Below are 13931 nucleotides of genomic sequence, written 5' to 3'. Positions count from 1 at the left end.
TGACATCCAGTGTCCATAGTCAGGAAACCATGACTATCTGTTGATCAACGAGCTAGTCAACTAGAGGCTCACTAGGGACATGTTGGTGTCTGTTATTCACACATGTATTACGATTTCCGGATAACACAATTATAGCATGAATAAAGACAATTATCATGAACAAGGAAATATAATAATAATGCTTTTATTATTGCCTCTAGGGCATATTTCCAACAGTATAAACATGATAAACATCACATGCAATCAAATAGTGACATGATATGGCCAATATCATATTGCTCCTTTTGATCTCCATCTTCGGGGCTCCATGATCATCATTGTCGTCGGCATGACACCATGATCTCCATCATCGTGTCTTCATGAAGTTGTCTCGCCAACTATTACTTCTACTACTACAGCTAACAGTTAGCAATAAAGTAAAGTAATTACATGACGTTTATGTTGACACACAGGTCATAAATAAATTAAGACAACTCCTATGGCTCCTGCCGGTTGTCATACTCATGGCATGCAAGTCGTGATTCCTATTACAAGAACATGATCATCTCATACATCACATATATCATTCATCACATCCTTTGGCCATATCACATCACATAGCATACCCTGCAAAAACAAGTTAGACGTCCTCTAATTGTTGTTTGCATGTTTTACGTGGCTGCTATGGGTTTCTAGCAAGAACGTTTCTTACCTACGCAAAAAAACCACAACGTGATATGCCAATTGCTATTTACCCTTCATAAGGACCCTTTTCATCGAATCCGATCTGACAAAAGTGGGAGAGACAGACACCCGCCAGCCACCTTATGCAACTAGTGCATGTCAGTCGGTGGAACTGGTCTCACGTAAGCATACGTGTAAGGTTGGTCCGGGCCGCTTCATCCCACAATGTCGCCGAATCAAGATTGGACTAGTAACGGTAAGCATATTGAACAAAATCAACGCCCACAACTACTTTGTGTTCTACTCATGCATAGAAACTACGCATAGACCTAGCTCATGATGCCACTGTTGGGGAACATAGCAGAAATTCAAAATTTTCTACGCATCACCAAGATCAATCTATGGAGTAATCTAGCAACGAGGGAAGGAGAGTGCATCTACATACCCTTGTAGATCGCTACGCGGAAGCGTTCAAGAGAATGGGGTTGATGGAGTCGTACTCGTCATGATCCAAATCACCGATGATCCTAGTGCCGAATGGACGGCACCTCCGTGTTCAACACACGTACAGCCCGGTGACGTCTCCTACGCCTTGATCCAGCAAGGGGAGAAGGAGAGGTTGGGGAAGACTCCATCCAGCAGCAGCACGACGGCGTGGTGGTGGTGGAGGAGCGCGGGACTCCAGCAGGGCTTCGCTAAGCACTACGAGAGACGAGGAGGGAGAGGGACAGGACTGCGCCAACTGGGAGAGAATTCACATATGTTGGGCAGCCCCAAACCTCAAGTATATATAGGGGGAGGGGAGGGGCTGCGCCCCCACCTAGGGTTCCCTCCCTAGGGGTGACGGCAGCCCCTAGATCCCATCTAGGGGCGGCCAAGGGGAGGGGAAGAGGGAGGCGCACCAGGCATGGGCCCTAAGGCCCATCTGCCCTTAGGGTTTGCCCCCTTCCTCCCCTTTAGGCGCCTTGGGCCCTTGTGGGGGGCACACCAGCCCACCTGGGGCTGGTCCCCTCCCACACTTGGCCCATGCAGCCCTCCGGGGCTTGTGGCCCCACTTGGTGGACCCCCGGGACCCTCCCGGTGGTCCCGGTACGTTACCGATAAAACCCGAAACTTTTCCGGTGACCAAAACAGGACTTCCCATATATAAATCTTTACCTCTGAACCATTTCGGAACTCCTCGTGACGTCCGGGATCTCCTCCGGGACTCCGAACAACATTCGGTAACCGCGTACATACTTTCCCTATAACCCTAGCGTCATCAAACCTTAAGTGTGTAGACCCTACGGGTTCGGGAGACATGCAGACATGACCGAGATGACTCTCCGGTCAATAACCAACAGCAGGATCTGGATACCCATGTTGGCTCCCACATGTTCCACGATGATCTCATCGGATGAACCATGATGTCAAGGACTTAATCAATCCCGTATACAATTCCCTTTGTCTATCGGTACGATACTTGCCCGAGATTCGATCGTCGGTATCCCGATACCTTATTCAATCTCGTTACCGGCAAGTCTCTTTACTCGTTCTGTAACACATCATCCCGTGATCAACTTCTTGATCACATTGTGCACATTATGATGATGTCCTACCGAGTGGGCCCAAAGATACCTCTCCGTTTACACGGAGTGACAAATCCCAGTCTCGATTCGTGCCAACCCAACAGACACTTTCGGAGATACCTGTAGTGTACCTTTATAGCCACCCAGTTACGTTGTGACGTTTGGCACACCCAAAGCACTCCTACGGTATCCGGGAGTTGCACAATCCCATGGTCTAACGAAATGATACTTGACATTAGAAAAACTTTAGCATACGAACTACATGATCTTGTGCTAGGCTTAGGATTGGGTCTTGTCCATCACATCATTCTCCTAATGATGTGATCCCGTTATCAACGACATCCAATGTCCATGGTCAGGAAACCGTAACCATCTATTGATCAACGAGCTAGTCAATTAGAGGCTTACTAGGGACATGGTGTTGTCTATGTATCCACACATGTATCTGAGTTTCCTATCAATACAATTCTAGCATGGATAATAAACGATTATCATGAACAAGGAAATATAATAATAACCAATTTATTATTGCCTCTAGGGCATATTTCCAACACCTACGTCAAGCATTACTCCGACACCGTGTTCACTTCCCGGACTCCGCCGAGAAGAGACCATCACGGTTACACACGCAGCTGATGCGTTTTAATTAAGATAAGCTTCAGGTTTTCTACAACCGGACATTAACAAATTCCCATCTGCCCATAACCACCGGCACGGCTTTCGAAAGTTCAAATCCCTGCAGGGGTGTCCCAACTTAGCCCATCACAAGCTCTCACGGTCAACGAAGGATATTACTTCTCCCAAGACAATCCGATCAGGCTCGGCATCCCGGTTACAAGACATCCTCGACAATGGTAAAACAAGACCCGCAAAGCCACCCGAATGTGCCGACAAATCCCGATAGGAGCTGCACATATCTCGTTCTCAGGGCACACCGGATTGTCCAAGGTTCCGGTAGACCAGCCCAGAGTTGCCCCTGGTGGCCACCGACAACTGACAGGTTGGACCAACACTCAGAGGAGCACTGGCCCGGGGGGGTTAAAATAAAGATGACCCTCGGGAGTGCGACTCCCAAGGGAAAAGAAAAGGGCTAGGTGGCAAATGGTAAAACCAATGTTGGGCCTTGCGGAAGGAGTTTTATTCAAAGTGAACTGTCAAGGGGTTCCTATTATAACCCAACCGTGTAAGGAACGCAAAATCCGGGAACATAACACCGATATGGCGGAAACTAGGGCGGCAAGAGCGGAACAAAACACCAGGCATAAGGCCGAGCCTTCCACCCTTTACCAAGTATATAGATGCATTAATTAAATAAGAGATATTGTGATATCCCAACAAATATCCATGGTCCAACAAGGAATAAACTCCAATCTTCACCTGCAACTAACAACAATATAAGAGGGGCTGAGCAAAGCGGTAACATAGCCAAACAACGGTTTGCTAGGACAAGGTGGGTTAGAGGCTTGGCTTAACAATATGGGAGGCATGATAAGCAAGTGGTAGGTATCGCAGCATAGGCATAGCAAAAGAGCGAGCAACTAGCAAGCAAAGATAGAAGTGATTTCGAGGGTATGGTCATCTTGCCTGAAATCCCGCAAGGAAGAAGAACGAGTCCATGAAGAAGGCAAACGGACGTAGTCGAACGGGTCCTCACAAATACGATGTTATCGGAACCAACCCGAAGAAGCAACACCGGAAAGAAGCAGACAACATAGTAAACAACCAACACATAATCATGGCATGACGCACAACCAAGTATGATGCATGTCTGGTTTAATGATACATGGCATGGCAAAGTGCACAAACAATCCTACAAATTAAGTGGAGCTCAATATGCAACGAGTTGCATATTGACGGAACACCACATTCAAGTTATTTAGTTCGATCTCGTTTATGTACCCAACAATATTAAATGTTGTTAAACATGGCAAGAGGGTGAAGCAAAAGAAACTACCTATCTAGACAAGTTTAAATGAGGACGGAACAACAAGCAACAAGTTCGGAAAAATCCTCATGAGCATAATTATGGATTTGGTACTGTTCTGCCCTAAACCATATTTTATAGTTGTTAAACATGCAAAGAGATACCACCATGTTAAACTATGCATTTTTCTATCCCATTTACATATAAAGTTTATACAATTTGGAGCTACGGTTATTTAGTTATGAATTAAAGCATTTTAACATGGCATAGAGAAAAAATTAATCAAACAACATTTTAAATATTTTAAACATGGATGAAATTGCATATTATGAAACTAGACAAGATTCTAAGCATTTTTCATATATTAAGTTTTTACATGTGATGCTTAGTTTGTGAGTTAAAATATGCATGATTTTAGGGGTCTAAACTGCAAAACTGGCGTTCTCTCGAATAATAACTAAATCGCAGAACTGAAAAAAAACAGATATCGGGCCGAAACTGAATGGCCCAACAGTGCGCAGGGGCAAACGGGTAGATGGGCTGGGGTTTCTCACCATGGGCCAAAGCCCAGATCTGGAGAGGTAGGCCGGCCTTGCTGGAAAAGAAAAGATGGGCCGGCTCGGTCAAAACGGAGAGTCAACACGGGCACCGCTACTCGTCCTCAGCGCAGAGAAGCAGGGCGCGGCGGCTGCAGAGGTTCATCTCTGCTTGAAGCAGAGCGAGCGGAGGCCGGTGACGGTGGACTTGGCTAAGGGCGGCGCGCCAGCGTGGGTAGAAGAAGTAGACGCGAAAGCTGGCGGCATGGGTGACATGGATCCGGGCGGTGGAGGTCGTCGGGGTCCTGTTCCCTACCGAATCGAAGCAGAGGCGGCTCCCTGTACTTGGCGGGGCGGCGGGGAACCGAACCGATCCGGCCGGAGTTGAGGTGGAGGAGGCAGGGCTTGCCGGCGGCGTGGCTGGATGCGGAGGTCCGCCTGCTGCGGTGGCTCAAGGAAGAGACGACGGAGGGGCGCGGCTCGAGGCGCAGGACGGCGAGGCAAGGGACTTGGCGAGGCAGCGACCTGCGGGATTCACCGGCATCTGCACTCGCGGCAAACAGGGCGACGCAGGCGCGGCAACAGGGAGGCCGGCGGGATGAGCAGGATGGAGAGGATGCAGCAGCGGGGTTCGGAGCCCATGGCGGACTCCAACGATTTGGCAGGGCGGCGGGTCGACGCGGACGAGCGGACTTGACGCGCGTGCGGTCCAGGCAGTCGGGATGACGACGCCTTGGAGGCACGATTCCCTGCGAGAGCTAGGAAGCAGGGAGATGAGAGGGGGAGAGAGAGAGGGAAGGGAAAGGCAGGGGAGCTACTGGACCGGCGACTGGACTCCGGCGAGTCGCTCATGCATCGGGACGAGGAGGTTGCGGCCTCGAGGAGAAAGCAGAGGAGGAGCTCCTCTCTTGTGGGCTTGATCGAGGCAAGGAGGAGGATTTGGTGGTGGCTGGCTGGTGGATCGGGAGGAGGCTGCGGGATTGGCCAGATGGGGAATTCAAGGGAGCGGAGGTGGGTGGATCGGGAGGATCCCGATGAGAGAGTGGCGGCGGCCGAAAGGGAAAGATGGGACAAGTGCCCTCGGTTTTAGGGTTTTGTCCCGATTTAGACTAAGGCGTATATATAAGGAAAAAAGGAGAGTTTAGGGGCTAATCCGTCCCTCCGATTAAAATCGAGCGGTCGAGAAAAATACACTAGAAAGCCCAAATAATAAAACGGAGACGTTTTGTAGATGTTTGGGGATAATCCGGACCCAACGGTGACGACTGCCCGGGTCGGGTCCGGGACAGCTTTTCGGACGCGCGCGCGAGGAGGCTACGGGCTGATGAGAGAGGTTAGGTTGGGCCTGGCGGTAGGTAGTGGACTGTGTAGAAGGCCTCAGGTTGAGAAAAGAGAAGAGAGAAAGGCCCGGCGATTGTTTCTGGAGACCGAGAACGTCCGATGTTAGACCGGCTATATTGCCGCGATAGTTATTCGTTGGGGCATCAAACGAACTCCGAACGTGATGAAACTTGGCAGGCGGCCTATCTACACTATAACAACACCGCATGCCAACTTTCAACCCATTCCCAAAACATTTTCCGATCACTTATAAAATAATATTTCGAACGTGTCGCGGGCGCGTGCAAAGGTGTCTGGACTCAGAACGGATAACGGAAGAAACGGGGAGGCCGGGACGGATGCAAGTTTTGAAAACATGATGATGCAATGCACATGATGACATGGCAAAATGCAACACGCAAGCAAATGACATGGCAACGTCGGCGAATAATTGGAAGACACCTGGCGCATCGGACTCGGGGCGTCACAAAGATGCTTAGCCCACCCACGCAAGAAACTTCTCAAGTGCCTTATCTTATTCTGCCAATGCTCAACTGCGGTCCTACCTCCTGCATCCTTAGTCCATTCCCTGGCTATTAGATCGAAAAGGCCTTCTCGTTCAAACCATGCCATTTCAAACGAAAATGAATTTTTGTTCCCCATGCGAGTGGCCTCACCAGAGTCCACGAGCAAAGGCGTGTGGTCAGAAATACCGCGCGAAAGCGCCTGGACCGTAACCAAAAGAAATTTCTGTTTCCATTCGACGCTTGCAAGGACTCGATCCAGCTTCTCAAACGTCGGATTTGGCAAAGTATTTGCCCAGGTAAACTTTCTACCCGAAAGCTCTATCTCTCGCAGATCCAAGCTTTCAATTATGGTATTAAACATGAACGACCACCTGCCATCGAAGTTATCGTTGTTCTTTTCCTCTCTTCTTCTAATAATGTTGAAATCACCCCCAACCAGGATTAGAAGCTGCTCGGAACCGCAAATTCTAACAAGGTCTGCCAAAAACTCTGGTTTGAGTTCGGGCTATGCGGCACCATAAACCGCCACTAGAGCCCAATTAAACCCATCGGCCTTCGACCTAACCCAGAACTTAACTCCAAAATCTCCCATCACTACACTTCGGACTTCCATCGAATCGCATCTAACTCCAAGTAAGATCCCACCCGATCTTCCTCTCGGAGGCAAGCAATGCCAATCGAAATCGATACCGCCCGATAAATTACTAAGAAACTGGGGAGAGAAATTATCTCTACCAGTTTCCGAGAGTGCAATAAAATCCAACCTATGCTCGATAGACGCATCTGCAAGAAATATTCTCTTAGCCAAGTCTTTCAGACATCTGCTATTCCAAAAGATTTCTTTCATATTTCACCATGAAATTTTTTAGTAGTACGAATCCTAGCACTCCTACGCACCGCCGACGCAAGATAGATCTTCCGCTTCCACTTGCGTTTAGGCTTGTTTTGATCCTCCACCCGATCCTCACAACCGGGCTCCGTGGACCTAACTACTTCATCATCAAAGGTATCATCCTCTACCTGTGACTCAGGATTGGATGGTACAAGATCCGCACAAAAATTATCGAGTACCCTGACCCCCAACGCATCTATCTCAGAATCATTCATAGGCCTAACCGCAGCTAAGTGACGAATCATTTCTAAAGCTCGTTCCGCTTCCAAATCCATAATATCATTTACGGAATTGGAGATTTCACTATCATTTCTTCCTAGTGAAACTCCTAATTGACTTGCATTATTAATAATCTCATTATTAGAAAAATGCAGAATGAAATTAGAGATGTTGACTGACATACCAGTAGTGACCTCAATGTCACGAAGCTTGGCCGCCCTCATGACGCACCGCTGATGCATGTCATCAACCTCCGGGTGGTCTTGGAGACGACGGCTCATCCGTCGCCCCTCAAAATAAGAGACATGGACCATGCATAAACATAACAGCGGAAACATCAGCTGTGACATTCTCATAACATCATGTTTGAACCATGTCCAAGATTGCACACTTCCTACTTATCACATCCATGACATAATAATCCATAGAAACTGGTTCAAACGACTTATCAGCTGTGACATAATAATCCATAGAAAATGGCTCCTGATAGCGTCTCTCCAGGAATGAAGCTTGCGCGAAAGAAACCAACCAAACAAACAAAAAGGTCGATTTTCGGCTGGAATCACCAACAAACATGCGAAATCCCCGCCAAGAACGAACCTTTTGATCCAAAAAACCTAGCGCCGGCATCGCGGGGCTTCGACGAACCGCACCCTGTCCGACGAAATAGACGCAAAGCAGAGGGGGGAGACCCCCAAACCGCAAAACCCCACAGCCCCAAGACGCCGAATCGACAAGAACAAAGAAAGGCATCTAGAACGGCAGGTTCCAGCGGAGGAGGCACGGGAAGAGCAGAGGAACGGGGGCTACTGCTAGGGTTCCGCCTGCGCTGCGGTGCCGCAGCAGAACTGGAAAACGCGACGGGCGGGAACACCGAGAAATCTAGGCAAGTCGGAATCGCTCTACTCTACACGAGATCTACGCGGCGAGGATGCGATTCGGCCGGAGCGCGGCAGAAGAACGCTACCTGGCGGCGGAGGAGGCGGCGGCGAGCTCTCCGGAGCGAGGTGGCAAGGCGAGAGCTGCTACTTCGTTCGCAAGCCTCGCCCAAGACAAGTGGCTCTCTGGTGCGGTGTCCTCTCCTCCCTCTCGGCTCTCACTCAGGGGGGGTGGGCCTATGCATCATGTTGGGTTGGGGTGTGCATGGGCAAAACCTACATTTCTTTCCTCAACGAGCCCAAAACAGGTTGGGGTGAACATTTTTAGTATTCGTGATTTTTTTTTTGAAATTGCAAACATTTTCAAAATTCACCAATATTTTTTAAAATAGGGAACACTTTTGAAATTCTTAACATTTCTTAAGTTCACGAGCATTTTTTGAAATCACAAACATTTTTCAAATTCACGAGCTTTTTTTTAGCAGTTCAAATTCACGAGCTTGGGTGACGACTGGACTGAGAGGGGTGGAGTGGCTAGGATTTGGTCCGGGAAGCAAATGGGGAAAGAATATATGTGGGGGAGGGTGGGCCAACATGCTCCGGCTCCGACTTGGCAGAAGCACCCAGGCCACCCCATATTCGCCCCAGATTTGGACTGGATATGAAGGGTATAGTTCAACCTAGGCTTTTGAGGCTGGTTTAAGGTGCAAATCTGGGACACATTTTTTTGACCGGCCACTGACCAGGCCGTCCGTCCGGTTGTTTGAGGCGCCAGATGCTCTCATATTCGCTCTTTTCAGGCAGACCAATTTGAGCCCGATATCCAACATTATGAACCTCTATAGAGTGCCTAATGCGAGTACTACAGAAAAGCTAGTAGCATAAAATTGTGTCACAGTTCCTCATAGATAAACGGACAATATTGGTCGGTACCATCCCAAAGATCACAGAACTGAAAAATAACAAACAATTAACAGAATGGATGTGTTGCAAACAGTAAAGCTTCAAGGCACCAGGGGCAATGATTAGATATGATTTTGTTTGTCTGTACTGTCATGAGCATAGATGGCAGCATGAGAAGTGGAGACCAAAAGTGAACCATGCAGGAAGGAAACAAGCAGCACAGTTCATGGACAACATGATTCAGCATATTAGTAGGCCAAATTAGAACGCCGAGCAAAAGTAGTTCGGATAAAAGCAAGCAATGATCATGATTTATTCAGCTCTAGTGCCTCAGAAGCATCGATAACAGCTGGGATCTGTACCAGATAATGTATGTGCAAGCTTTATTCTATGTAAATAGAAAACAAGGCAGATGAGCGTCCACAAGGACACCATCAAGGAGAGCCGAAACCACCACCACCAGGAGTGAGAATCTGAAGAATCTCACCGGCATTAACTGTGACAGTATTCTTCCCTCCAAGGAAAACTCTGCGGCCATCTTTCCTGACTAGATAGTTTGCGCCACGGGCTCCATTTTCCCCTCCCTTCAGTCCCCTGGGAGCATGCACCCGCCTCTCAGAAAGAATGCTCACAACAACAGGGCGGCGGAATTCAATCTCCCTTACAAGGCCATCACCGCCTCTGTGGAAACCAGAACCTCCGCTGCTCTCTCTGATGCTAAATTTGTGCAAAAGAACCGGGTACCGCTGCTCAAAGATCTCTGGATCAGTCATCCTTGTGTTCGTCATGTGACACTGAACACCACTTGTACCATTCCAGCTCGGCCCGGCACCACAGCCACCTCCGATAGTCTCGTAGTAACCAAAAGTGTCATCTCCAAAGGTCAAGTTGTTCATGCAGCCCTGGGAGCAGGCACAGACTTCGAACGCCATTAGGACAACGTCTGTCACCCTCTGAGAGGTTAACACATTGCCGCCAACCACTGCTGCTTTGTCGCTTGGTGAAAGAAAAGAGCCTTTGGGGATGATGATCTTGACAGGAGCTAGGCAACCTTGATTCAAGGGTATATCTACGTCCACCAAGCATCGCAGGGAGTATATGACAGCAGCTGCTGTTACTGCTTCAGGAGCATTCCAGTTACCATACACCTCAGGACTGGTGCCCTCAAAGTCAAAGGTAGCCTCACCTCGACGAGAATCAAGGGTGAGCTTCAAATGGAGCACAGAGCCATCATCCATGTAGTCTTCATCTTCAATAACACAAGACCCTGTCTCCTTTTCAACTCTAGATGCGACTACCTTGAGCATCTCTCTCACAGCTACCTCGGCATTCTTTTGGACGTGATTCATATAAGACTGCACAGTGATCAAGCCATACTGATTTATCAGTTCTTTGATAAGTGTTATTCCTCGTTGGTTTGCTGCCACCTGAGCACGGAGATCAGAAAGATTGTCCGCGATCTTGCGTGTTCCTGGAATCTTATCACCGGTAAGTTCATCAGAACAGGGTGACTGCAGCAACTGAACTATTCCTTCCTCTTGGAAAACACCCCTTTCCACAAGTTTAAACGCTTTGATGGCAGCACCTTCCTCCGAGATACATTTTGAGAAAGGAGGCATGCTTCCTGGCGTGATACCTCCAATCTCTGCATGGTGACCTCTACTAGCAACAAAAAAGATCAGCTTACCATCATTAAACACTGGTGTGACAACTGTGATATCTGGCAGATGGCTACCCCCAGAGCATGGATGGTTTGTAACAAGAACATCGCCCTCATGCAGGTTATCACCCCAATAACTAAGTTGCCAGCATACAGTGCTAGACATGGCTCCTAAGTGTACAGGAACATGAGGGGCGTTTGCAACAAGGCCACCATCTGAACCAAATAAAGCACAAGAGAAGTCCAGCCGTTCCTTTATGTTTGTAGAAATGGAAGTTCTTTGAAGTGTCCGACCCATCTGTTCAGCAATACCCATGAATCGGTGGTTAAAGATAGAAAGTTGAACTACATCAGCTACTGTTTCTGATATTTCTACAGTACTCAGAGATGCACCGATCTCAATTCTTATGTTGCCATACTTAGTGATGACAGCCTTGCAGTCTTTTTCTACTATCACTGTACTATTCCCATTCATAATAACCACAGGGCCCTCCAAGACATGTCCATAACCCAAATTCTCGAGCTTGTACAGTGGACTTTCTTGCCATCCATGTGAAAAATAAATTTTGCATGAACTTTCTTGCAAGGGTTTAGTTGATATTGGCGTCAGTTCACGAGGTTGCAAAATGTTGGTGGCACCAACACCCTGGACTCTTACATCGCATATGAGTATATTTCTGTGTAATAATTTGAAGCCATACTCTTGTTGAAACATTTTAACAAACTCATCCGCATAATCACATCCAGAGTCTTTCTCGGGCTCTTTAACCATGATTGCTGTATCAGTTCCCTCGTACCTCAAGTTCAAGTATGAATCTGTCCTGATGCTCTCATCTCCAAATCCCTGCTCCACTAGCTTTTCTTTCACCTGCTTTACCAAATGAGCTACTCTTCGAGATGCCTCTGCGGCAGAATCTGTGTTATAAACAGCAGAATATGGTTCTTGCAGATCTTCAATAACATCAGCAAGGCCCATCCCGTATGCACTCAATATGCCACAATAACGATGAATAAGTAACTCAGACATGCCTAGGGACCTTGCTATAGCGCATGCATGCTGAGGACCTGCACCACCAAAGCACGCTAGTGCATGGTTCTTAGTATCATGCCCCTTCATTTCTGTCAACTGGCGTATAGGTCGGCACATTGCCTCGTTTGCAACATTGACGAACCCAAGAGCAATCTCCTCAATTGTCATGCCCTTCACCGATGGGTCCTGACTCTTCCGATAAGAGTTTATCTCAACAGCAAGTTCCTCAAATGCCTTTTTTGTAGCCTCATAATCAAGGGGTAAATTTTCATTAGGACCAAATATGGATGGGAAGTACTCAGGAATAACGGTCCCCAAGATCAAGTTGGCATCAGTAATTGCCAGCTCACCACCTTTCCTGTAGCAAACTGGACCAGGGTGTGCTCCAACCGATTCTGGCCCAACCTTGAAGGCTCCGAACTGAAACTTAAGCTTTGATCCGCCACCAGCAGCCACTGTGTTTATGTCAAGCTGGGGAGCTTGAATGATTGCCCCAGCAATTTGGGTCTCAAGAACTTGTTCATAGCTTCCATCATAGCGGCTCACATCGGTGGATGTACCTCCCATGTCAAACCCAATGAGTGGCTTTGATGTCTCAAGTTCAAACAAGGTCTGTGAGTAGCCAACAACACCACCTGCAGGGCCTGACAATACTGCTTTGTGCCCAGAGAATCTGCTCTCTGGGGCAAGACCACCATCTGACTGCATAAACAGCACATTGACTTGTTCAGCTCCCCCTTCAAATCTTGACATGAATGCTGATAGGTACTCTTTGATGACTGGTGTTAGATAAGCATCCACACTGGCTGTGAGGCCCCGAGGTACTGCGCGTACCATCGGTGTCAACGACGAAGACAAAGATACATGCTTAAATCCCATTTCCAGGGCTAGTTTCTCGATGAGGAGCTCATGATGGGGATAGGTATATGAATGCATCAGCACCACCGCCAGACACCGTATACCCTTGTCAAGCAAACCTTTAAGTAAAGGCTTCAATGACTCCACATCAACTGGCTTCCCCACCCTGACCAATTCCCCTGAGATCCCTTCAATAGCTGAATCATCCCTCTCACCATCAAGAACAAGTTCAACCCGCTCATCGACCTCGACCACCTCCTCGTAGAGATTCGAAGGCTTCAAGACCTTGAGGTCGAATATATTCGGCCGGGCCTGGTTACCAATCTGAAGCAAGTCCTTAAAGCCCCGGGTGACACAGAGCGCGATCCTCTCACCCTTCCTCTCAAGAAGCGCGTTCGTGGCCACCGTGGTGCCCATCCGGATCCAGTCGATCATGCCGGTTGGGATCTTGGACGACCGGGGGATTCTTTCACCAGAAAACTCCTCTAGAATCCTCCTGATCCCCTCTATCGGAGCATCGTCATAGTTGGACGGATCGACGGAGAGGAGCTTCATGACATAGCCTTCCGGCCTGCCGGGGACCTCGGCGTAGATGTCGGTGAACGTGCCGCCCCGATCAATGCAGAACCTGAACTTGTCCACGCTGCCCATCTTCCCCCTCCTCAGATATCAAACACCCCGGGAATCTGAGTCCTCTGCAAGCATTAAACAACATGGTCGTTAGTAACTGCCTATAACCTGCAACCAGCTAGCATTACTCCGCCGAGCAAACGAATCCGTAGGAAACTGGATCCACTGGAGTACAAAAAAATCGAACCATGGGATCAACTGGAGTATCTCATCCCAGATATAACGATTTAGATTAGATTGCTCACAGCAGCGAAGACTAGAACAAACTTCTTCCAACGATCCAAGCAAGCTAGAGTACTCTACCGGCGGAAGGAATCAACCCA

The 13931-nt window shown here is 48.3% G+C and overlaps 1 protein-coding gene across 1 annotated transcript; it reads right to left on the bottom strand.

Moving 5' to 3' along the window:
* Positions 1–9682: 9682 nt before the first annotated feature.
* On the bottom strand, positions 9683–13671 carry LOC119317876 (5-oxoprolinase-like). The gene has a single exon (XM_037592376.1). The coding sequence runs from the start codon at positions 13627–13629 to the stop codon at positions 9865–9867; it is 3765 nt and encodes a 1254-aa protein (XP_037448273.1). The 5' UTR covers positions 13630–13671; the 3' UTR covers positions 9683–9864.
* Positions 13672–13931: the final 260 nt, after the last annotated feature.

Source organism: Triticum dicoccoides, chromosome 6A, assembly GCF_002162155.2.
Source record: "Triticum dicoccoides isolate Atlit2015 ecotype Zavitan chromosome 6A, WEW_v2.0, whole genome shotgun sequence".
NCBI classification, from domain to species: domain Eukaryota; kingdom Viridiplantae; phylum Streptophyta; class Magnoliopsida; order Poales; family Poaceae; genus Triticum; species Triticum dicoccoides.
The sequence above is the reverse complement of the archived record's forward strand: the minus strand, read 5'-3'. Positions and strand labels throughout refer to the sequence as shown.